Consider the following 26,838-nt stretch of genomic DNA (forward strand, 5'->3'; position numbering starts at 1 on the left):
TTTTTTTCCTGTATCATTAATAGTGATGATAAATAATCCCAGAAACAAGAAAATCCTCATGAAACTTTTTAATTAAGAGAGAAACAGAGTCAAAGAGATGGACAGGGAGACAAGTGGGTGGAGGGAGAGAAAGTTAAAGAAGAAATGTTGGGTGTTACTAACATGGAAGGGAATTATGAATAGTGTGATCAAAAAATTTTTCCTTACGTTGTCACTCACTCAATATATTTGAACGTTAATTTGTACCTGGTACTGCACCGAGTGATCTCCCTCCTAGAGGTTGCCGTTTGTTAGGACAGACTAGTGACTAGGGTTAGAATGGAGACTTCAGAGCTGCAAGAGAGATGATGGTTATGATGTTTCTGTCACTCTTAGGCCTCTATATCATTCTTTCCTTCCTTCTTCCATGCCCCTGTTTTATCTTATTAGCCAGCTTGCCAAACAGTTTTAAACAAAATTAGATTGCATCAGTGTGTTTTTCTTATCCCACCAAATTTTAAGACGCACCACACATCCAGCGACTTTGAACTCATCCATAGATTTAAACCTTTCCCTTTTATCCAGTATACCTGTGATTTTGCAAACACTTTTCTGGTCTCCAGGGTACGCTCTGGGTTGTAGCACAGCCTTTGTTTCTGTTTGGTTTTCATAAAGGGACCAAACCACATTTGTTTTTTAATAGGAGTTAGGAGTAATGTGAGCACTGAGGCAATAAAGCTTTTCAAATTAGAATCACAGACGTCAGGTTTTGTTTATTCCCGCCTTTAAATCTTGCACCCTTCTTCCTGTGGGGACTGGGAGGAAGCCGTGAGGATCTGTGGGATGTAGTATTTGGCTCACGAATCTACTCAGCCTATGTAAATGGCCATTGTCATATGGCAACCCTGCAAGTTGTAATTTTCCTGACAATCAAGTACATAAATGCTCTGTGGAATAAGAACAAGTCATTTAAAAAGGTGATAAATCATAGAAGACACCTTTTTAACTATCTAAAATACAAATATTTTGCTTTTGCTGCCAAAGCATGAAAATGAACAATTAACTCTTGCATGTTTTCCTTAAGTAATTATAAAAGAAAATTCAGTTTCCTTCCATGTTCTCTTTTTTGCAAAAGTGATAGCAGGCATTCTTTCAAAGAACACTTATTTTTCATGATTACTCATTCAGGTATGTAAGCTTTAGCTTAATTCATTTAAATATTTCAACTATGTGCATGTTGTAAGTCTAATATTAAATAAATAGATAACAGTAACAAAATTTACTCTTCAGAGATGATTTATATGCAGCCAGAGTTTGCCTGCCCACAACTTCATATGGCCAGTTCCTTCATATATTGTCTAAATTTTATTATCAGTTTGTAATTACGTATTATTTTTTCTGCTGCTATCTGATTGAATGGTATTTTATGTGTATGTATATATGTAAAGATAAGCATCATTCATGCTGTCTTTCCATTTTCTACCTTGTCTGTTTTTGTAATATTAAAAATTGCTGGTAGAAAATCTTTTCAGAGTGTATCCTTTTTGGTGATGCTCTCTTATCTTTTCAGTCTTTCCAGACCACCAAGATTTTGTTAAGAGTTTGTCTTGACTTAGAAACTCTTTATTCACTGGTATAAGATATTCCCAGAGTCTGCATCGTCCCATGACACATTCACCAATTCACCATATGAGATGCTAAAGCAATGCACCTCATACCTATAATTATATCTTCTGGTCTACAAATATTTTAAGAATTTAATGTCTTCTGCTACATTTCTTTGTACTAAAACTGGCTTTCGTGAAGATTAGCACACTTTCATATTGGCTATATCATAAAAGTTTTCATATTTTCATTCTCTAAAGAACAAAACAACACAAAATTGTGTATAAATCTGTAAACAAATCAGTAAACGGCCTTATTTAGTTTCTATTTGAAATTCTGGATTTAATTGTGATTTGCAAGTCATAGGTTTTTCAAGAATTTGTGACACATCACTCTCAAAACCGTGATTCATCTCTCTGGGCTGATGAATCACTGGTTGAGGTAGCCTATCTGTGAGTCAAGTGGCACCAACTCAAACCCCATCCCATGTACCCTGGGTGCCCCGTGTTCTCCCAGTGTTTTAAGGGATTCCCGGGGTAAGAAGATAGGGGAAGCCCCCTCAGACTCTGAGCCTCTGCTTCTGCTGAATTCCATCACTTTGTGCATTTCTTGATGTTGCAGAGATACTGTACCTGTTCTTTACTGCATCAGTGAAACCTGAAACTAACCCACATTTCTTTATCACACACACACACACACACACACAACTTACTCAAGACCTGTGTGTGAGTAGCAGATTTTATTGGCATTTTGGTGACAATTAAAGACAATTTACATATACAAGGAAAAATCATAAACATTTTCTCCATAATTTAAAACCTAAAAGTTTACACTAGATATTTAATACATCCCTTCTCTAAGAACACTTCATTTTTGAACATCTACATAATGGAGGTAACTTTCTCCTCCAACCAGGATTGAGTGATTGGTCTTACCTCAAGATTTATTCCTATCCCAGTCCCCCATTTAAGGAAGAAAAGAAAGATTTTTCTACCAAGTCCAGACTTTGTAAGTCTCCCTTAGCACATTGAAATTAATACTTTATATTAATACACTGGAAAGTATTTACTTCTTTCCACTCCACAACAGCCCTGAATAATTTAAATTGTATCCTTTCGGTACTATAGGAATAAAAAAGTCTATGACCCCCAAAAGTCTTAGTGGCATCTCAATTATGAAAATAAAGACTGTCCCACCTCATACATACCAAGCATTGAAATGACCAGGGTTAGGAGCCTCCACATCACCCTTAGAGCTTGGCAGTCACAGCACCAGCACCAGCCTCTGGCTGAGCTCCTTGCTACCTGGCAAGGAACCTAAAGGCTTGAGGGTTTGGCCATATAGACTACTGTGGTCTCCATTTGAACTGGTGCCCCCAGCCCTGCAACTGTTAGGAATGGGCCTGATGGTTTATTATGCAAGGCAACCATCTCCTCTCCAGTTTCTGTTGAGGGTCCTGGTGGTTTTGATCTTCAGGTTATACTGGAGTGCAGAAAGCTTGGGAAAGAAGGTAATGATGAAAAACAATGTGTAACGACTTTCAGAAGTAATGCTGCATTTTTTTCTTTTATTTATTGATTGAAAATAATATAATAAATGGAAATTTTAATATTGATTTACGCTGTTGGTTTTAGCCCCTGAGAGTAAGCTGCTCTAATGTTAACAGTGAACTTTCTAGTGAAACAGAGAACGATTCTCATGAGAAGAGAGATTCTTACAGCTGCTTCCCATGTTTTATGTAGGACCTTCCAAGAAGTGCCTCACAGTTAGATGCAAGAAACACTAAAGTCCTCACTTTCATCAGCTATATTGGGTGTGGAATATCTGCTATTTTTTCAGCAGCAACTCTCCTGACATATGTTGCTTTTGAGTAAGTATATTTTTAATCTGCCAAACCCATTGCTAACTGTTCCAAATGTGAATAAGAAAATTGCCTCGGCTTTGAAAAACATTTATACACTGTAGGGTGGTTCAACGTTAATGTTCATGTTTCTCATAAAATATATTATGCAACATGAATTTTCCAGCTATAGAATTTTAATTTATAATTGCTGTATTTCTATTTATAAAAGGCATTCAAACCTGTTAGAAATGATTAACATTTAAGTAAGTAAAAATTATATAAGGTGCTTTCTGTATTGTAAAACATGAAAATGTTTGTTTTATAATCTTATAAAATTAGTCCTGAAACAATTTTTTTAAGATCCCTAACTCATTAAAAATCAAAAAGGTTCAAATAATTTAGGGAAATTATTTTTTAAGAAAAATGTCATTCTTACAACTCTAGATTTTTTCCTGTATTAAAAAAAAATTCTGTTGAAACCCAACTGGGAATTGTATAAACAATTGGAAATAATTTTGAAGTAAATTAATATTTTTAAAGTCTTTATAACTTGCCAAATACTCATAAATATCCTTAGCCCCTCCTTTTAGCAGAACCACATCAGAAAGGTGGTGCTACCTATCTTATTGCAGGGTTGTAGAAGATACGAATTTATACAGGCCTGTACTTAAAAGATTGATATACGGTATTAGTTCTCTCATAGATTCCTTTTTTCATCTTTTAGGAAATTGCGAAGGGATTATCCCTCCAAAATCTTGATGAACCTGAGCACAGCCCTGCTGTTCCTGAATCTCCTCTTCCTCCTAGATGGCTGGATCACCTCCTTCAATGTGGATGGATTTTGCATTGCTGTTGCAGTCCTGTTGCATTTCTTCCTTCTGGCAACCTTTACCTGGATGGGGCTAGAAGCAATTCACATGTACATTGCTCTAGTTAAAGTATTTAACACTTACATTCGCCGATACATTCTAAAATTCTGCATCATTGGCTGGGGTAAGCCTCTTAAAATTTTTTTGGTTTTGTTTTTCCCTCATGAAAATTGCCAGATTCTCATAGGAAAAAATCTTATTTAAAAAAAATAGTACCATTAAGAGGAACCTCAAAATTGTGAATGGCATGGATTAGATATACATAGCCTAAGAAAGGGACATCTTCACAACTTTATTTTTTAAAACTCATCAACAGCACTCACTATATACAGGAGTAAAGGAAAAGCCCTCACTCCCTGAGTCACCACAAACTTATTTCCTGAGCCCAGAGCCAGCCCACCCAAGTCTGAAGAAGCAGCTGGCAGACAGTGGTGTCTTTTCCATGATGCTTTAAAATACAAAGGCCAGCTCAGACGGCTAGTTACACTCATCCCCAGACACATGCCTATGTCTTGGAAACCAGAGAAAGAATGTTATTCTTGTGTGTGCAACCAGAATACTTATAGGATTATTGCCTTGAACTTTTTGTAATAACATGAGTCCTCAGTCAGACATAGGTGGTTGTATTAACTTGTTTGAGATCTTCTGTTGTGCTCCCTTGTTTTTCAGGTTTCATATTGAGCCAGGCATTTTAGAGCTTTCTCACAGATCTGTTTCAGATGGAAATATAAAAGTGAGAGATATTTTCAAGACCTTCAAAACCACTTCAGGAGGCAATAAGCACACTCTTCAGAGACCTGGGATGCCTGCCATAGCATTTCCCCACTGAAATATACATGGAAATACTTTATTCAATCTCTGGAGAGAGAAGGCTACGAAGACTTTATAGCCCCCTTGCTTTTCCTCCACTTTTTCTAAAGAGTTTTCTTTATATAAAAGGAGGCAAAATAGGCTGTAATGACCTTGTATGCCTAAACTCTGCCAGTCTAACAAGGCTTCATTAATGAAACCACATTCACTAGTGCTAGATTTGATACAAATCAGGTTTAGTTTTCCAATAAGTCCCACTAAGCAAACAGAATTTTATTTAAATATCTATCATTTAAGAGTAGGTTTGGATTGTTGCCAGTTAGAGTTGGACATTGAACCCCAAGGAGGGGATTTTGTTGTTAACCAAGTTGCCATTTCTAAGAAGTTTGAATCCGGGATACGGAATGTTGGCTTGCTTGCATTTCTCTTCTTTTCATTTCTTTTCTTTACATTTCATTAGCAGTCTTATGAAGCAGTTTCAGATGCTTCAAAAGAGTTCGTGTCATGGTGTTTTTGTAACAGGTTTGCCTGCCTTAGTGGTGTCAATTGTTCTAGCGAGCAGAAACAAAAATGAAGTCTATGGAAAAGAAAGTTATGGGAAAGAAAAAGGTGATGAATTGTAAGTAATAACTTTTTGTGATGAGTAGATACCCTTTGTTTCCTGAAGTTTAGCATTAATTTCCATGCCAATAGCAAGGCTTTCATTTTAAAAGGTTGATGTTTATTCGCATGACTGCCAAAGTCTCTGCTACACCACAGATTCAGTTGAATGCCCTGAAATGTTTGAGACACTTTTTCATATTAATATTGTACTCTGTCATATGGAGGAATTGAGAAAATGCCTAAGACAGTTTTTTAGCCTCAGAAGACCCATTCTATTTCAGAACATTTCATAACACTCTCACCTCCTCAAACCCACCCACATCTTCAAGAGAGTTAAATAGCAGTATCAGACAGAGAGTGAATGATTCATTGCCAATGGGAGTGTTATGTAGAAATTTAGAGAATGGAGAAATCAGCAAGTTCTTAAACAATTTCGAAAGTTCTCTTCAGATTGTGAGATCATTGAGATTAAGGGTTTTATATTGTTCAGTTTGGGCAGTTACTGATCTCATATTTTATTAATCCACCATGGGTACTCAATAAATATATGTTGATTGAAAAAATTACTGAATGAATAAAGAGGCTATTTCTGAAATGGGACCCATGATGCCACATATCTATGCATATCTCATGGATGGATAACATTTACATCGGCTGGGCTCAGTGGCTTACACCTATAATCCCAGTGCTTTAGGAGGCCGAGCTGGGTATATCACCTGAGGTCAGAAGTTTGAGACCAGCCTGGCCAACATGGCGAAACTCTATCTGTATTAAAAATACAAAAATTAGCTGGGCATGGTGGTGTACAAGTATAATCCCAGCTACTACTCGGGAGGCTGAGGCAGGAGAATCATTTGAATCCGGGAGGCAGAAGTTGCAGTGAGCCAAGATTGCGCCATACACTCCAGCCTGGGCAACAGAGTGAGACTCCGTCTTAAAAACAAAAACAAAAACAAAAAAAAAACCCACTTACATCCAATCACTTATCCAATCTCTGTCCCATTTCTTCACAGTCTTCCCTTCTCTTATATTGGTAAAGTGGCACTCAAAAGACCCCACAAGAACTAGGGAAAAATAATGGGGCTAGGTCAGGAATTCCAGAATTTTAGAAGAACTTCTATGTGTAAAAGAAATGTTAGCTCTAGGGACAAGCAATATTATTCCAGGGACATTTATAACAACATACATTAAAAGTAGAAATCAATAAATAATTTCTAAATAAGAGAATTTTAGAAATATGTTCATCAACTCATACAGAACTTTAAAGTACCATTTAGTAAACTGCTATACCATAAGGAAATTTCATTTATTGATAATTTACTGTATGCCAGAATCACGTTAGTTTCTAGAATTCAAAGATGTGCAGGACAGCTTTTGCCTTTGTGGAGGTTATGTTCCAATATGGAAGATATGGCCCAGAATAATAACAGTTTGTGCTAGAATTTCAAGATGAATTTAATTGCTTTAAATCATTTATTCAATTTTCGAGATGTCTTAAGAATTTCCATAGCATTGATTAGGCACGAGGACATCTACAAATTATATTATTTGACAACTTTGCATATAGTACAGTTTAAAAATTTTTTTCATCTACTATCCAATCTGTATATTCTAAGTATCAAGTATCTTCTCCATCTCACTGGGATATTTTGTAATCATTGTAAGCTACGTAATTGTGCATGACAAGTATCTGTATATTAATCAATTATAATAAGGTCTTGCCTCATCTACAGCAATGATATTAGTAGTAATTATTTTACCACAGTAACAAACTCACAACTAGTTGTGACTTAAGTGAGTAGGAGTTTACTCTTTGCACATGACAAGAAACATGGTAGTGGCAATCACTGGCATTGATTTCGTGGCTAAAAAATGTCAGGGCCAACAATTCTGCAGCAGGCTTGACCTCTCTGTCATTGGACAGAAGATGCTGGCTGCAGCTCCACAGGTCACTTGCACGTTTGAAGCAGGAAGAAGGAATAAAGGCCTTGCCAGTTGAGTCTACCAGTAATAGCTCTCCCAAAAATCCTTCGGCAGACTTCTACTTCCATATCACTTTATAAAACGATATCATACAGCCACTCCTTAAATACAAAGGAGACCAAAATTAGTTTTTAAATTTCCCATTCTCAGTGTACAGGCACCCAAAAGAAAAGGAGGTTAGACATGGCTTGGAGCGAGTCAACCAAGAGTGTTTTCATATCAACTCAGAATTCAGGAAGCAACCTTGTCTTCTTTGTAATATTGGCTTACCTAGATATTAAGACAATGGCCATCCAAAAACAAATGAACAAAAGACCTATGACGAGATTGAAGAAGAAACTGAGGTCCAAGGAAGTAAAGTGGCTTTCTAAAGACATTTGAGAGGAAAATCTGCAGTAGCCCAAACTAAGCTGAGAAAAGTCTTAGGTAAACAGGACATGGTAATACATCTTTTTTTCTTTCTCATTTCTTCTTTTTTAAGCTGTTGGATTCAAGATCCAGTCATATTTTATGTGACCTGTGCTGGGTATTTTGGAGTCATGTTCTTTCTGAACATTGCCATGTTCATTGTGGTAATGGTGCAGATCTGTGGGAGGAATGGCAAGAGAAGCAACCGGACCCTGAGAGAAGAAGTGTTAAGGAACCTGCGCAGTGTGGTTAGCTTGACCTTTCTGTTGGGCATGACATGGGGTTTTGCATTCTTTGCCTGGGGACCCTTAAATATCCCCTTCATGTACCTCTTCTCCATCTTCAATTCATTACAAGGTAAGATAAATTGTACATGAATAGTCTCTGCTTTCTAATTTTGGCTTTTTGCAAGCAGCTTCACTTTTGGACAGATGCCGTGTTAAGTTTCTGTGTCACTATTTCAAGTGCTGAATATAGTTCCATGTGCAGTGTGGTCACTTGTTAAAAGGGTCTTGAATAGATAAATGAGATAGAATGTTAGTTTTGCCTTTTTATCAGTGATATATCCCAAGCACCTAGAACACTGTACCTGGCAGATAGTAGGTACTCCATAAATGCTTATTATTTCATGAGTGAATATGGAACAAGGGAAGTATCTAGCTGAGAACCGAGTGGGGAGTTTAAAGGGATGCACAGACAAGTTACCTTCTTCACAGTTTTGCTGAATGTTGGTGCTCTTCATAGATCCTGTCCCCTGTAGTTTTACCACTGATGCCAGAAGAATTTTTAGAGTCTGTGTAAGAACAGTAGCAGTTTGCCTTGATTTTTTGGCTCCTTTGATTTCAGAATAAATACCAACACTCTAGTTCAGAAACTTTTATCTTTTTATGAGATATATTGAACTTTTCACAGTTAGTTCAACAATTGAATGAACATTTGTCAGTGGTCTGCTTTGCATAAAAATACCAGGCTTCCTTCAAAGAGCTTGCAGTCATACATCTTAATCCATAATACATACCATAGTATACTCTATAATAAATTTAACTTTTAAGCTTAAGTGAATATAAATTGTCTTTTTAGATCATTAAATGGCATTCTTTAAGATTTTGAATATACCCTGTACTGTTGATGAAACACCTTAATGTGCAGAAGCACCATGAGGCCAACACTCCAAAAGAAATTAGAATGCTTGGAATGTTTCTGAGTAGAGCAGTGCAAATGGCTTAACTGAAGCTATTGGTCTTGCAGTTGTAGATGTCTGGGGAAGAAATTGCTGAATATATCTGAGCTGGGGTGGAAAGCAGATTTGTATTACTCACCAAATGAGGTGCCAAGGTGGGTACTCCCTGCAGGTGTGTTTTAAGAAAGCCTGTACTTATCTGCAGGGGAGAGTTGGTTACTGCTTATCTTCCATGCTCTTCCACTAGCTTGTGAAGTGCAAAAAAAATATTATCACATGGTACGTGCTTAATGATTGGTAAACTAATGGATTGTTAGATGGAGAAAGAGGCTTTGGGGATGGCCTAATCCAATCTGAGATGCCTCTGGCATAAATTTGTATTAACTAGTTCAGCAAATTTTATTCGGGTTCATTGTCTTGTAACAAAGGAAATATGTAGGCTCTTTATCTTTAGTTCATAGAATAATAAGCCTCAAGTGCAACTCCAAAAAATTGGAAAATGAGTATGTAGCATATAAATACATCTTTATTGGGATCTAGCTTTATAAAGTGAGTATTCCTCTATTTAATCTCTTCTATAATATAAAACATAAAAGTGCCTAAATAAATATTGACAAAAGTATCCACTAACATTAGAAATTCCATGGTTTTATATTTCAGGATTGTACATAAAAGGCACATTGATCTGCCAGCCCAGCCTTGGTTTTGCTTTTAGAATTTCCTGGCAGTTTCAGTAACCTTCAACAGCTACAGTTGTCTGTTCAGCTCTGTTTCCATTAATGAGAATTGGGATGTTTTATTTTTCCCAGCATGGGTCCCCTGTCAGGAGGGAAAAATGTTGTAAACCATCATCAACTCAGTGTTCTTCATAAATCACTGACTTTTAAAACTAATTTTAAATCATATAAATTCAGAACAGATTTCAGCACATTTAATTATATTAAAACACCTCCCAAAAAGAAAATTTAAATTAAAAGGCAGTGATACAGAGCACATGAGTCTACCAACAATTGCTTGCTGCTCAGGCTTGTGCCAAAACTTAGGATGCTATGGAAATATACTTAATGGTTTTTATTGTTGAGTCATTTTCAGAACCTTCCAAGAGAGGCTTTGTTGTTAGCAGTATATGCTTTGTTAAAAGAAGCATGTAGAATTTACACAGCTTAAAGAAATGATTCAGTGAATGCAAAATGAACTCAGGTAGTAAGGAGGCAAACTACATTATATCTAATTTTTTCTCTTTTTGATATTTGTCATTCCAGCAAAAATCATGATGTGGTCCCTGTGCCTCATGGAATTTATATTCTAGTAGGGGAGACAGGTTAATTAAATATATTGCTCTATAAAAATTACCTTGTGACGTTGAGAATGTGTTACAAAAAAACATGATATCTAAGCTGAAATCAGGAGGCTCGATAGGAATTAACTAGGTGAAAGATGGGAGTAAGAGTAGGAAGAATAGTATTTGAGATAGTGGGCATTTCATGTGCAAAAAATTTGCTATAGTTGATTATTACAGTGCGTATTCAAGGTATTAAAAGAAAACTCATATATCCTGAGAACAACAAAAGTGCAGGATAGTGACAAAGCAGAGAGGCACAACAGAGAGGCAAGGACTAGACCAGAAGGCTCTGTATTTCAATCTTTATAAACACAATAGGAAGTCTTTGAAAGGTAGAGTGACATGTGGAGTGACATGATTGGATGTGCACTTTGTAAAGATAAAGCTGGACATAATGTGGTGAATGGATTAGAGCTGCCCAGTAGTGTCTGTAGGGAGAGCAGGTAGGAGGAGACTCTCACAGCGTTTGGGGAAAAGCTGGTCCAGTATTTTAGACTGTGGTGGGGATGGGAGAGCTAGAGAGATGCGCACAGAACCAAGGGAAATTTAAGAAGCATGCTGCTACAAAATACTCATCATTGATTTGCTCATTAAACTCTTACTTTTCTAGAATGATTAGAGTAAGGAGTCTTCTTGTTAATACAATATTATAGTTAATGGATGCCTATCATTATAATATTTAACAATGGCTAAAGCTTTAGAATGCAAGCAACATCCTGAAAGCTAAAACTATGCTAAACATATTTTAGTCCATCTTAGATTCAGCTTGCAGGGGAACACCTTAAAATCATCAGGGTCACCATGTAATGTTGTGGAGGCGGGATGTGTGGGAGCATGTGTTTGAGCTGGGTCTGCTGTGGTGTCAGGGCATGTATCAGTTCGTTTTCACACTGCTGATAAACATATACCTGAGACTGGGCAATTTTCAAAACAAAGAGCTTTAATTGGACTTACAGTTCCACGTGGCAGGGGAAGCCTCACAATCATGGCAGGAAGCAAGGAGGAGCAAATCACATCCTATGTAGATGGCGGTAGGCAAAGAGAGAGTTTGTGCAGAAAAACTCCAATTTTTAAATGCATTAGATCTTGTGAGATTCATTTACTATCACGAGAACAGCCCAGGAAAGACTTGCCCCCATAATTCAATCACCTCCCACTGGGTTCCTCCCATGATGCGTGGGAATTGTGGGAGTTACAATTCAAGATGAGATTTGGGTGGGAACACAGCCAAACCATATTATTCCACCCCTGGCCCCTCCCAGATCTCATGTCCTCACATTTCAAAACCAGTCATGCCTTCCCAACAGTCCCCCAAAGTCTTAACTCATTTCAGCATTAACTCAAAGTCCACAGTCCTACATCTCGTCTGAGACAAGGCAAGTCCTTTCCACCTATGAGCCTGAAAAATCAAAAGCAAGTTAATTACTTCCTAGATACAATGGGGGGTACAGGCATTGAGTAAATACTGCCATTCCAATGGCAGAAATTGGCCAGAATAAAGGGGCTACAGGCCCAATGCAAGTCCGAAATCCAGCAGGGCAGTCAAATCTTAAGGTTCCAAAATCATCTCCTTCGACTCCATATCTCACATCTGGGTCACACTGATGCAAGAGGTGGGTTTCCATGGTCTTGGGCAGCTCCATCCTTGTGGCTTTGCAGGGTATAGCCTCCCTCACAGCTGCTTTCACAGGCTGACATTGAGTGTCTGTGACTTTTCCAGGCATACAGTGCAAGCTGTTGGTGGATCTACCATTCTGGGATCTGGAAGATGGTGGCCCTCTTCTCACAGCTCCACTAGGTGGCACCCTAGTAGGGACTCTGTGTGGGGCCCAGACCCCACATTTCCCTCTGTACTGCCCTAGCAGAGGTTCTCCATGAGGGCCTCACCTCTGCAGCAAACTTTTGCCTGGGTATCCAAGTGTTTCATCCTCTGAAATCTAGGCAGAGGTTCCCAAACCTCAATTCTTGACTTCTGTGCACCCACAGGCTCAACACCACATGGAAGCTGCCAAGGCTTGGGGCTTCCACCCGCTGAAGCAACAGCCTGAGCTGTACCTTGGACTCTTTTAGTGGTGGCTGGATCAGCTGGGACACAGGTCACCAAGTCCCTAGACTGTACACAGCATGGGGAGCCTGAGCCTGGCCCACAAAACCACTTTTTCCTCCTAGGCCTCCAGGCCTGTGATGGGAAGGGCTGCTGCAAAGATCTCTGACATGGTCTGGAGACATTTTCACCATTGTCTTGATGTTTAACATTTGACTACTCATTACTTATGCAAATTTCTGCAGCTGGCTTGAATTTCACCTCAGAAAATGGCATTATATTTTCTATAGCATTGTCAGGCTGCAAATTTTCCAAACTTTTATGCTGTTTCCCTTTTGAAACTGAATGGTTTTAACAGCACTCAGGTCACCTGTTGAATGTTTTGCTGCTTAGAAATTTCTTCTGCCAGATACCCTAAATCATCTCTCTCAAGTTCAAAGTTCCAGAAATCTCTAGGGTGGGAGCAAAATGCCACCAGACTCTTTGCTAAAACACAACAAGAGTCACCTTTGCCCCAGTTCTCAACAAGTTCCTCATCTCCATCTGAGACCACCTCAGCCTCAACCTTATTGTCCATATCACTATCAACATTTTGTCAAAGCCATTAAGTAAGTCTCTAGGAAGTTTCAAACTTTCCCACATTTTCCTGTCTTCTTCTGAGCCCTCCAAACTGTTCCAACCTCTGCCTGTTACCCGGTTCCAAAGTTGCTTCCACATTTTTGGGTATCTTCAGCAGCACCATACTTCTGGTACCAATTTACTGTATTAGTCTGTTTTCACACTGCTGAAAAACACATACCCAAAAGTGGGCCATTTATAAAAGAAAGAGGTTTAATTGCACTTACAGTTCCATGTGACTGGGAAGCCTCACAATCAGGGCAGAGGGCAAGAAGGAACAAGTGACATCTTATGTGGATGGCAGCAGGCAACGAGAGAGCTTGTAAAGAAAAACTCCCATTTTTAAAATCATCAGGTCTTGTGAGACTCATTCACTATCATGAGAACAGCCCAGGAAAAACCTGCGCCTATAATTCAATCACCTCCTACTGGGTTCCTCCCACGATGTGTGAGAATTGTGGGAGTTACAGTTCAAGATGAGATTTGGGTGGGGACACAGCCAAACCATATCAGGCCATATACGTCCAAGGAATAACTTTTGATAGATTTCTTGTCACATTTGTTTATTTCTTCAAAACTTTGGCTCAAGCATGTTAAAAACTCCATTTAATCTTTCAGGATTTTTGGAAATATATGAAGGGGTATGTGTTTATAAACACATATACATGTGTAATTATATGGGTACTCACATAAATTTGAAGAGTCTATATATAAAATTTTATATATGCTTTATTTTATTTTTTATTTGTATGTTTTATATTTTTATTTATAGCATGTATTTTTATTTTTATATACACTTACAATTGTATAATTTAATTGCCAAAAATTATGTTAAATGGGTATCAGAAAATTGTTACTATCTGATTATAAAAATTTTACCTACTTAAATAAGCAAATGACATCATGAATTGAATCAAGGCTGAAACCAAATTTATTATTTTCTAATTATCCACAGGATAATGCTTTGATCTTTTAATTTTACCAACAGTATTAGTTTTCACACTGCTAGAAAGAACTTCCTTGAGACTGGGTAATTTATAAAGGAAAGAGGTTTAATTGACTCACAGTTCCACATGGCTGGGGAGGCCTCAGGAAACTTACAATCATGGCAGAAGGGGGAGCAGGCACATCTTACATGGCGGCAGGCAAGAGAGAGCATGTGAAGGAGGAACTGCCAAACACTTATAAAACCATTAAATCTCATGAGAACTCACTCACTATCACAAGAACAATGTGGGGGAACCATCCCCATGATCCAGTCACCTCCCATCAGGTCCCTCCATTGACATTTGGGGATTATGGGGATTACAATTCAAGATGAGATTTGGGTGGGGACACAGAGCCAAACCATATCACCTACTTAATTTGATTGTTACAGAGTAAACATTTTGTTGATTTTTTCCTGCAAAAATTAAAAGATAAATGTACCTTCTCTTAACATAGTTGAATTACACATCTATCTGCTTTTGCTATTTTTGCTGTTTTCCAGGATAAAACAGGCATATCACTGTATTGAAATTTTTAATTTTTTCTAAAGAATACAAACAGAAAATTTTGTGGCATACAAATTGCTATGCAGCAGAGAATATTCTACTTCCATTCAAAAAAGAGCTGTTACTAACTATACATTAAATGAGTAGAGGATAGTTTAATCTCTTACCCTTATTCAGCACAAGTAATTTAGAGAAATGCATATTATTATTATAGTATTGGTAAACTAAGAAAATTAAGTCAAAGTATGAGGTGAAATATGCTAAATGTCAATGAAGTGTGTGTTGCCACTGGAGGCTGAGGTTAGGAGCCTGATGAAAGTTGAGCTGTTACATAATCACATGTATAATACACATATTGAATTGGTGCCAAGGTAAAGAGATGACCCACCAATTCAGTCCCTCACAAGTGAAACATCAGGTTGGCTGACACATTACACGCTGCAAGGAAATAAATTACTCACTCTTTGGCAGGGCATTTTGTGCCACAGAGAAATAATTTTCTAAAGGATACCTCAGTGGTATGAAAGGAGGATTTAAGAAGTTTCCAGAGAGAGCCATAAACCCTTGAAGATCCCCAGCCCCATAGCCAGCTGACTGTGTCTGTGTGACAACTGAAAACAGGAGCTGTTTAAAGATTTGGACACAGGCTACTAAGGATGCTCAGAGGTCATCTAGACTAATTTGGTCAATAATCAGTGATACCTAGAGTGTGTGGCCACTTCTCAAATATCTGCTATAATTAGTTCTTGACCAATTTTTCCCACCAAAACTCCAGAACTGATCAGGTGTAGTGGCTCACGCCTATAATACCAGTGCTTTGGGAGGCCAAGGCAGGAGGGTTTCTTGAAACCAGGAGTTCAAGACCATCCTGGGCAACATGGTGATACCCCATCTTTACAAAAATAAAAATAGAAAAATTAGGTATGGTGGTGTGCCTGTATTCCTAGCTACTCAGGAGGCTGAAGCAAAACGATTGCTTGAGCCCAGAAGTTCAAGGTTACAGTGATTTATAATCATGTTACTATACTCCAGCCTGGGTGAGAGAGTGAGACCTTGTCTCAGGGGAAAAAAAAGAAAATCGAAAACAAAAAACCTGCCAGAGTATGTTATGCTCATGACCTGATTAAAACACCAGTCATTACTACCCACTCTAATGCCATCTCACATCCCTGAAGTTATCTATATCTGCAGTTGTCCCTTTAATTGTATTTCTGGATATTTATTATTCAAGGGAAGAAAAAGTCAACTTAGAATATTTATCCAGTTTATTGATGATAATTCTGCTGAAAGTGTCAGTGGCCTTTAGCTGTTGAAGAACTCTAAGAGATGAGGACCCAAGGTTGTCTGTTTCCCCCCTCTCTACCTAGATGCTTCAAAGGGACTTTTTAGAGCACCAAGTAAATGACAATATGCATTGCCTCGAATTTTACTGTATAGTAGTATCCAAGGAAACTCTTTCTAGAAATTCTTTAACTTTTGATAACCAGAAAGATATGAGAACATCCCTTTGGCTACTGATTTTACATTTGCCCCCAGAAAGCCATGGATCATTACCTGAAACAAGCAAAAGGAGTGAGTTCTATGTGGGAGCCAAATTTCTAGCCTAAATATCTAAGTGTATCTTTTTCCCCCTGAATAGTTAAATAGCTCTAACAAGACCAATGTTAAACACAACCCCATACAGTCTACAGTAAATATAATGCCAATACTTAGAAATAGGTGTATTATTATTTTTCAAACATGCTGCTTGATTGTGTTCTCTGGTAGATGAAAGGATTAGATATCGAAAGTTAAATTCACTACTTGAGATTTTTCAGAATGTTTCTCACTCCAAGTTTTGAAAACCTTCTTGGCTGCTTATTCACCATCTTCCTTCACTATATTTGCTGAGCCAGCCTTGGCCCATAAGAGTCTTTCTCTAGGAGTATTAGACAAGTTGGCATTTGATACATTTTCTGTCCTAACAAACCCCATAGGCCCACTTTCAGCACTTGTGTGTTACTTGCAACACCCTTTCTCCATTACAATTAAAATGTGATTTATTTTAAATGAGGAAATTGCAAATTTTACTGAGAATTAAAACATTTTCAAATCATAATTACAGTTTTTTTTTTAAAGCTAAGCATATACCTCTGGTTAGTGAAAGATGGAAGTGAAATGAAGGCAGGACTAAGGATGGGATGAAAGTTTAGGGAGCTGATTAGGAATCTGCTCATTTAACAAGCGTGAAGGTTTTTTTCCTTATTGTGCTAGCATGGAATGGATTCTCAAAGAATCAAGGCAGTTATCAAGCTGAAGAAACTTAATTCTAAGGAATTTTGGCTTGGATTCTCCAGAGTGGTAGTTTTCCAGGCTAAAATGCACCAAAAAAGGTCTATCATGAGCTCCCTTTTGTGATATATCTTTTGGGCCATTTTATTTCTACCTTTTATGGGCAATGTTAAATAAAGCTTCAAGTACTATGAAGAGTAAAACCTGATTATCCTGGTCCCGGTCACATCTTAATGCTCTTTCCAGAAAGCTGAAAGAGCATATTCTTCCTAGGTGGTATGAAGATTAGCAAAGGGAAAAAAATGATAGAAAGAGGCCAGATGCGGTGGCTCATGCATGTAATCTCAGCACTTTGGGAGGCTGAGGTGAGCAGATCACGAGCTCAGGAGTTTGAGACCAGCCTGGCAAACATGGTGAAGCCCCGCCTCTACTAAAAATACAAAAATTAGCCAGGGGTGGTGGCATGTGCCTGTAAATCCCAGCTACTCAGGAGATTGAGGTAGGAGAATTGCTTGAACCCAGGAGGCAGAGGTTGCAGTGAGCCGAGATCGCACCATTGCACTCCAGCCTGAGCGACAGAGCCAGATTCCATCTCAAAACAAAAGAAAGAAGCAGAGATTGGAATGAGAAATCAAACAGATTTTCTTGGTTGTCAACATAGAACTCTATTAAAGTTTGTGATTTTAGTCCTGCTTCTGACACTGAGATCTGTAAGTAGATGGAGGAAAAACAAAAACAAAATTAAAAAACCCTCAACCTCAGAATTTAAGAGGGAATAGCCATGTTTTCTCACATTAGCCTCCAGGTGCCCTTGCCTCTCTGGCGTCATTTTCTACTACTCCTTCCTGAAGTGTTCAGAATTTCTTTCCATATTGCTTGTGTGCACTGTTACAGATCCAGATGCCTGCCACACTGCCCACTACTGAACTCTGAAAGGGATATTTTGTCCTGGAGGAATTTTGGTATAATGTTTATTGCCAGACTAACTTAAATTCATGGGAAAAGGGCTAGTTACAACAAATAGTAAAATAACCTATTATGAGAATCCTATTCTTATTTAAAATAGAAATGTATCTCAAGATTATAGGTTTCACCATATATATTATAAATACAATACCTTAAAATTTAAAATATATTCATTCCTAAGAATTCTAATTTGTTACACTTATTATGTAATTTTGTTCCATAGCATCACAATTCATAGTGGAAGGTAGAACATTTAAATGACTTCTCCTCTCCAGTGTTTCCAAAAATTATTGAGTGCCTGTATATTTACAGACCACAATGGTTACTTAAAAATAGACAATGTCATTTAATGCTATATAATTATGATATAGGGCAGCACTATACAATCTAAAAAATTATTTTATTAAGTCAGTCTTATCTTTAACTTTATCCTCTCTGACTGTGATTAGCATTTGATTCTCAATTCACCTTTTACTACCCCAACAAGGCTAAGAAACTGAATCTGTGACCTGGTTCTTTTCTGATGTCCTCAAAACATCAGACACAACCTCTGACTGTTTTTTCCAGGATATATAGCATACAGAAAAACTACTAAGTGTTACAAAAGAATAATAGAGTATTAAGGGAAGCAGCATTCAGGAATTTTTCCTCTACCCAGAACTAAAAATCATTTGCTAAATGTGAGGCCCTCTAATGAATAATACCTGGATTAATGCCTAGGAACAAAAGACCTTCATTGAAGTTTATATTCCCCTCCAGCTCAAAATGTGACTCTGTTAAACAATTGTTTAAGAATACACAGTATTTCTAGCTGCGTGACAAAAATACCTCCAAGAACAAATTCTGGAAATTCTGACCCCGTTAAAGGAAAATAGAGTAAGCTGAGACAATGTGGACTTCCTTCTCTAGAGCTGCAGCCTCCGTCATCTGTAGCCTCTATTTACCTTACCTCAGGCTTCCTTCAGTCCACTGTGCTCTGTAACTGCCACCCTCTCTTCAAAACTTAAAAGAATCTAGTAACCAATTCAAATTATTTATACACTTTTGCTTATTCAAAGTGCTGGTAGTACAAAGTGTGTTTGCTTATTGAAAGGATTGACTCTATTGGCAACCTGATTAGGGAATGTGGTAGGTATAGAAAGGCTTTGAAAAGCAATGAGATTTAGTCATGTAGAGTGTGACGATGAAATCCTGACCGAATGATATCTATTCCCTGCTTCTTGGGAAGGAGGATCAGCCTGCAAAGCCTGCTCTGAGGGATTCTGAGTATAGAAGAAAATCTTTCCTTACTCTGAGATTTGTAATGCCCTAGCACAGGCCAGGACAGTGTGCAGCCAGTGCCCTCTCCAACTCTTCCTCCCCAACCTGGAGAACAGGGACCTTCACAAGGTGCTTGTTTGCTTTCTAAATAATTGAAATTGATTGATATTTATTAGCGCTTTTCTTTTGTTAAATTAGAACTTCCCAGCCAGTCACGATGGCTCATGCCTGTAATCCCAGTGCTTTGGGAGGCTGAGGCAGGAGAATCGTTTGAGGCCAGGAGTTCTAGATCAGCTTGGGCAACATAGTGAGACCCCCATCTCTACAAAACATTAGTTAGATGTGGTGGCACATGCCTGTTGTCCTAGCTACATAAGAAGCTGAGGCAGGAGGATTGCTTGAGCCCAGGAGTTCAAGGCCGCAGTGAGCTACAGTTGCACCACTGTACTCCATCTAGCCTGGGCAACAGAGCAAGAATCTGTCTCTTAAAAAAAAAAAAACTTCTCTACCCTATCTGATATAACATTTCAAAGAAGTAGATCATTAGGATTTATATCCTTTACAAATTACTTCATTACCAATAAAGTATTAGTAATAAATTATATAATAAAATCATATTTTATTTATATAAATATATATAACCATATATTAATATCAAATAACATAATAGTAATAATAAATACAATGCACTATTACTTAGGTCATTGCATGCCTTATTCATACCTCTCAGAGATCAACGTATTTGAATTTCCCAGAAATTTTTTTTCTTTTTTGAGATGGAGTCTCGCACTGTCACCCAGGCTGGAGTGGAATGGCGCAATCTTGGCTCACTGCAACCTCCGCCTCCTGAGTTCAAGCAATTCTCCTGCCGCAGCCTACTGAGTAGCTGGGATTACAGGTGCCAACCACCACACCTGGCTAATTTTTTGTGTTTTTAGTAGAGACGGGGTTTCACTATGTTGGCCAGGCTGGTCAGCTCCTGACCTCGTGATCCACCTGCCTCAGCCTCCCAAAGTGTTGGGATTGCAGGTGTGAGCCACTGCATCAGGCCCCGAAGAATTTTTTTATGGGCTGGTCATCTACTTGAAATCAATGACCAAATATAGTCAGTACTTTCATAGTGGCATTTTTTGCAAGTCAAAATATGTAATTATTCTTCAGTAATTTATATAGGATTTTATAGACAGCACCTATTAAGTATCAGGGCTTGTGCTCAGTTGCTAATCACCAAACAACAAGCTAAACCTAGAGGAGAATCAGCCTAGTCATTTTACTGTGATCAGGACCCATCATGTAGAAATTAAGCCCCTTTTCTATAATAACATTTGCTAATAATGTAATTTATTCTGAAAACTAAGGGCCACTTTGAATCTTCGCATTAAAAAATAAAACATGTAAGCATAACCTTAGACATATTTTGCAAATTTATGCACATCTAAGGAGAGTACTGTTAAGACTTTTTTGCACTTTTTCCATTGTACAAGCTGCAATGTAGTTTTCTTGATGAATACTCCATATTCAAAAGGAACATATAAGTTTTAATGATCCCTTAAAAGGACTGTCATAAGTTTTACATCTATGCCATCCCATACTAGACCCTTTGTTCCATGAATACAAGGATTGTCTACCTTGTTCACCGTTGAATCTCCAACTCCTAAAACACAGTGCCTCCTGCTTAGTTAGCAGTGCTTAATAAATTGTCACTGAATCAATTACCCTTCCTGGAAACTTCCCTCACTTCCCTACTGAACTTAAGGTTCAGTTCAAGCCCTAGATCCCCTAAAAAGCCCTCCCTTATGTAGATATACTGCTTAATATTTTACTGGGACACAACATCAGCAACTTATTTGCATGCTTTTCAGAAACTTTTTCCTTAAATGTGTTTTCATTTCATTACTATTACCTCTTAATTTGACCACTCACTCCTATTTTTAACCTCCGCATCTCCAAACACATTTAACACATTAGAGTATATATGTAAGCATTCAATTAACTCATGTAGACTACACGATTGATCTTGGTTACCATTCATTCCATCAATAAATATTCATCAAGTTCCTGCATAATTCTTGAAACAGCCAGCATAGCATTGAATACACAAATATCCCTGTTCTCTTGGAGCTTATTATCTGCTAGTAAGAGACAATCAAGCAAAGGAATAAATGAATAAATGAGGAATACAAGAATGTCAGATACTGAGGAGTGCTGTGAAAAAAAGGTATGTGAGAGGGAGTGACTAAAGGTTAAAATAAAAAAAAATAATAATAACGGTTGCTGAGGGCCTCTCTGAGGAGTTAACAGTTGGTCTGAGACCAGAATGACAGGTAGGAATGTGTTATGGAAAGATATGGGAGAAGAGCATTCAGCATGGTATTGGGCTGGAATGAGCTGGACACATTGAGAATTAAAGGGATGTGTGTGTGTTTGAGGGTCATGATTGCAAGGACTTCTGTTCAGAACATCTGGGATGTGAGATGCTGCCAAGGGGAGATACAGCCCAATGAAGATGTCCTATGAGCAATATGTGTTGGAATCCTGGTGGGGGGTAGGGGAGAGAAAGGGGCAGAACCAAATATAAAAATCAGTATGTGGTGCTTATATTTTAGAAGTGTTAGTACCCAAAGTGGCAGTGTAACCATAGAAGAGATGGAAACCCGGGACCAAGTCATGGACATGTAAACCTTTTTAGAGTAAAGCAGAAGAATCTACTAAAGAGACCAAGAAGGAATCCCCAGCAAATTAGGAAGAAAACTGGGAGAAAATGACCTCGAGAGCGAAGGGCTGTTTGATTGTGTTGAGTGCTGCCGAGAAGTCTAGTAAAGTGGTCATGGGAAACTTAGCAATATTGGAGTCGCCATCATTCTTACAAGAGTGGTCATAGTAGGGTCATGGATGTGGATAGCAATCTGTTTGGACTGGGCGGAGAAGATAAGGTGTCAGAAAAAGTGGAGGCAGCAAAAGTTAACCATTACAAGAAGCTTTATTGGGAAAAGGAATAAAGAGATTGAAGCTGGAAGAAAATCGGAGGTTAAGGGAGGAATTTTTTGTTTGTTCTTAAAAAAAGTGTTTTAACAGTATGCTTGTAAGTTAATGGCCATAACCAAGTATAGAGGAATCAAGAGAAAGATTGATGACGCCTCAAGGAGAGGGTTAAAACGCAGAAGCAAATGCCCTGAAAAGTTAAAAGGGATTGGCTTCTAAGATACAAATGACACAGATTTTGATAAGCACAAGGAGTGACTATAAATATGAAGACTATTTCTCATTATGGAAATATTTCTGTGTTAAAATCTTGAAAAGCTAAAGTAGGCCAGGTGGAGCCACATGATTTTGCTGATTTGGTGCCATGTTTCACCTGCAAAAAGACTACTTTTCTATGGCCCAAGCTAATATACTATGAATATAACTATAATATACATATGTAAAATAGCTCAGAATACACAAATTGAAACAGATGATGAGCTTATGTGTGTTTTCCATTTTCTCTTTTGTTAAAATATGTATGGAAAGTTTTAGCATAATTTTAGGACAAATATATGGGAAATACTAAATACTTCTAGAATTGAATGTTGCTTATTTCAGCTTGGCTTTTAGGTTAAGTCATAATGAATGCTGAACAGAACAGGCAAAGACAGAATCAGATCCCTGTGGTTATTCTAGTTTTGTCAGAGCCTTTGTGTTCCCTTCTAAAGGATTAAAGTGTCTGCTACATACTGCAAGATTCATTTCCTTAAGATCTTTGTTTCTTAGTGACTTTGATGTAAAAAATTTAAAATTAAAATGAATCCATGTATTTTATAAGATTTCTCTTTAAAGATGTGTCAGTTGGCTTAAATATTTATATTTTCTTTTGTCACAGGCTTATTTATATTCATCTTCCACTGTGCTATGAAGGAGAATGTTCAGAAACAGTGGCGGCGGCATCTCTGCTGTGGTAGATTTCGGTTAGCAGATAACTCAGGTAAAGAGTTGTTGATTAAATTTTACATCTACGAATAGATGGGAAAGTTTGTCATTCAGTCTTTCATTGTCAGAGCAACCCAGTCCCAGTGGTAGCAAGCTATTGAAGTGGAGCATGTGAAGATGCCTAGTTGGAATTGTAGAATATCAGGGCTGGGAGAGATCAGAGAACTTTGGGCTCAACCCTTCTATTCTGCAGAGGAGAAGCATGAATTCCATACAAGTTAAATGAGTTGCCCAAAGTTTGATGTCTAATGTAACAACCCATATACCCAGAGGTTCCACTATACCAGACTCACCTTTCCACATTTTCTAGATCCCCAATTACATTATTAGGCAAAGAGATTTTTCTCAGTATTAAAAAAAAAAAAAGAAAAAAACTGAAAAAAACCTGCTTTGTCTGTTTTCTTTTCTTTATCTTTCTTTGTTTTACTTTTTACCATCAGTGGTTACTTCTCATCCTTGGGATACTGAAAGTGAGATTTTAAATAGTACATATACAAGGTCAAAGTAAGAAATTATCAATTTCCTCTTATTGTTTACATGTCAGTCTCTTCTCTGAGCCATTGCCAGCATATCAGAAAATCAGATGCTCCAGATAAATAATGCAGTGATGATTTTTTCAGAGCAGTTCATATTCCCTGTAAAGCAGATTGATAGGGTGATGTCATTTTTTTTTCAGATTGGAGTAAGACAGCTACCAATATCATCAAGAAAAGTTCTGATAATCTAGGAAAATCTTTGTCTTCAAGCTCCATTGGTTCCAGCTCAACCTATCTTACATCCAAATCTAAATCCAGCTCTACCACCTATTTCAAAAGGAATAGCCACACAGGTGAGTCTAAAGATGTCCTCAAGTTTAGTTCTCATCACATTTTCATTGCAAACATTGGCATATCATAAACATTGATAAATCACAGTGCCTAAGAGGGTGCATCTTTTAGATTTATGAAAATAAAAATCCGTTCGAAGACGTTATCCAACACCTTTATGAATATTTTGAATATTTTGTCCTTTTAAACATTTTGTAATGCAAACTCTAGCTATATAACCATAATAATTCACTCTGTATATTATTGTAACTTCATCATTTGATTCAAAAACTTGATTATCTTTAACAATTATGATATTTTGTTTAAAAAGTTATATATTTTTAAAATTAAAAGTTGAATTACAGATTATTTCAGCATAGTATGATAATTACTGGACAAGTTGTCATGGGAACAGGAAGAAACAATATCTAGGATGTATATTTTATTTAAGACTTAATTCTTTAACCATTGCAAATGTTATTGATGACTGCCCTTTAAATCACTGATTACATATGAAAGAACATAATATTTAGAAAGTGATATAGGGCTATAAGAAACACTGTCTTTCATAATATCCTGTTTTTTCATGATATTTACAATTGCTGCACATTCTGACACTGAACATGTATGTGAAAAATCCTGATGACGCCATGAAAATAAAGAATATTTTAAGCCAGGTGCGATGACACATGCCTGGAGTCCCAGCTGCTCTGGAGGCTGAGATGGCGGGATTGCTTGTGCCCTGGAGTTCAGGCTGCAGTGAGATATGATTGAGCCACTGTACCACAGCCTGGGCAACATAGCAAGACCCCATCTCAAAAAAATAGTAATATTTTGCAGCACTTGATAGTGAATGATGTGAAAATATGTAACCTTTTCATATTTGCAAAGGGAAATAATAGAATTGCTACTTTTAAATTAAACCCCGGCAGACAGCTGCCAACATTTAAAACAAAGCACTTTCCTAATTAAAGATGATTCTAAAAGGATAATGGAAATAACTTTTTAATTTTTAATTTGTTTAGCTATTAAACATGAGCAGAGGTGAATGGCACAAAGAAGATTAATACTTGGCTTTTTGCAAATAGCGAGTAAGGTGTGTGATGTGTCTGTAATTATTCATATTGCAAATACTTGAATTACAGATAATCCTGGTGTACATTTGAATCCTTATACATGTCCCTGTTTGCACCATCTTCTATGTCTTGCCACTGGAGTGGCCACTGCCTGGGATTCATGATAGGTATATGGAAAAAGTTTTGAGTGTTTAGAGAGTTTTTTAATTCCAAAATTAATTAAAAATCCAAGAACTTGGAGCAGCTTAGAACAGCAGTTCTTAAAGCTTCTTGAAGTCTAGGACATTTTGGGGGGAATTGAATGAAGGCTCTTGATTCTCTTCCAGAAAAAAAGGTACAGACTTTGAATCATCTTCACAATTTTGCATAAAATTAAAGAAGTCTGTGCACCTCTGCTTAAGAATACCTGTGTAAAGAAATTGATGACAGGTGTATAGCCTAAGATAGATTATTCTACTTATTTGGTGGTTCCTTGGCACAAAATATTTTTGCTTATAATGAATTATTTTTTTCACTTTATTTAACCAAACTTAAAATTTGATACTCATTTTGCCTCCCCTTCTAAAATACAAACACTTAATGCCTTATCAGTTATTAATGAATAGGAATTAAACCAATTGAATTGCTTTCCTCTTAAACAGCTGAAAATAGCTGGCCTGAAGAAATGCCACTCTTAAAAGAGGAAAGAAGATAACAAGGCAGTCAATTTGGAACATGAGGCATTTTGGAAATATTAAGGATAGAAAGGGCTATAGGATTCAGGGGAAAACAGACTAGAAGATAAAAGAGGAAATGCAGAGATAGAGGTCCAAAAGCAGACTTTACTGTTTTAAAATATTGTGTGTTCTTCATTTTGTTTTATTTCATCTATTATTTTATTATATTTTATTTATTTATTTATTTTGACACAGAGTCTTGCTCTTTTTACCAGGCTGGAGTGCAAGGGCACACTCATGGTAGAGGCTTACTGCAGCCTCTACCTCCTGGGTCAAGCAATCCTCCTACCTTAGCCTCCCGAGTAGCTGGGACTACAGGTGTGCACCACCACACCAGTCTAATTTTTGTATTTTTGTAGAGATGAGGCTTCATCATCTTGCCCAGGCTAGTCTCAAACTCCTGGGCTCAAGGAATTTTCCTGCTTCAGCCTCCCAGAGTTCTGGGATTACAGATGTGAGCCACCACACTTAGCCTTTTGTTTTGTTTTTTAAAGAACGCATTAATGTTCTTGTTTCCCTTATTAAAAAACCCTTGGGGCTAAATGGGTTCTTGTCAACTAGGATGGGAATATAGTCAGTTATATGGCATTACTTCAATGGTATAATAAATCCTGGTTTACAGTCAACTGACTTCACATAGGCTTTGGCTACCCAGGCAGTTCTCAGTGGGACAGTTAGCATCCTGGGGATCACTCGGGGTATGCAAAACGTCATTGCATATCATCATGGATATCTAGTTGGTTCATTTCTTGGAATTGATCTAGATATTCATATGTTTATGGTATAGATAATGTCTCCTATGAGCATTCCTTCAACAAAAGTGGATCACTCAGGTAAACTTTCGTTACTTTTTTGAATGCATGAATTTTTTGCAAGGTAGTAAGAGAATATGTGCATGGATTAAGCTAAGATTCTTGCTGCATCAGCAAAATGGCTTGTTCTTTTCAGCTAGCACAATGACATTCCTGCATTGAGCTGGAATTTCTGAAATTTTGAATGA

At 37.5% G+C, this 26,838-nt stretch overlaps 1 protein-coding gene across 1 annotated transcript in view; it reads left to right on the top strand.

Annotated features, from left to right (window-relative positions):
• Positions 1 to 26,838, top strand: part of ADGRG6 (adhesion G protein-coupled receptor G6) — a 142,802-nt gene that overhangs the window by 110,993 nt on the left and 4,971 nt on the right. Inside the window, exons 19-24 of the mRNA XM_032160483.2 lie at positions 3,327 to 3,454; positions 4,152 to 4,420; positions 5,629 to 5,725; positions 8,174 to 8,457; positions 23,134 to 23,235; positions 23,917 to 24,069. Of these exons, the coding sequence (XP_032016374.1) occupies positions 3,327 to 3,454; positions 4,152 to 4,420; positions 5,629 to 5,725; positions 8,174 to 8,457; positions 23,134 to 23,235; positions 23,917 to 24,069 (1,033 nt within the window). The remainder of the gene's footprint in view (positions 1 to 3,326; positions 3,455 to 4,151; positions 4,421 to 5,628; positions 5,726 to 8,173; positions 8,458 to 23,133; positions 23,236 to 23,916; positions 24,070 to 26,838) is intronic.

Source organism: Hylobates moloch, unplaced genomic scaffold, assembly GCF_009828535.3.
Source record: "Hylobates moloch isolate HMO894 unplaced genomic scaffold, HMol_V3 SCAFFOLD_2, whole genome shotgun sequence".
NCBI lineage: Eukaryota > Metazoa > Chordata > Mammalia > Primates > Hylobatidae > Hylobates > Hylobates moloch.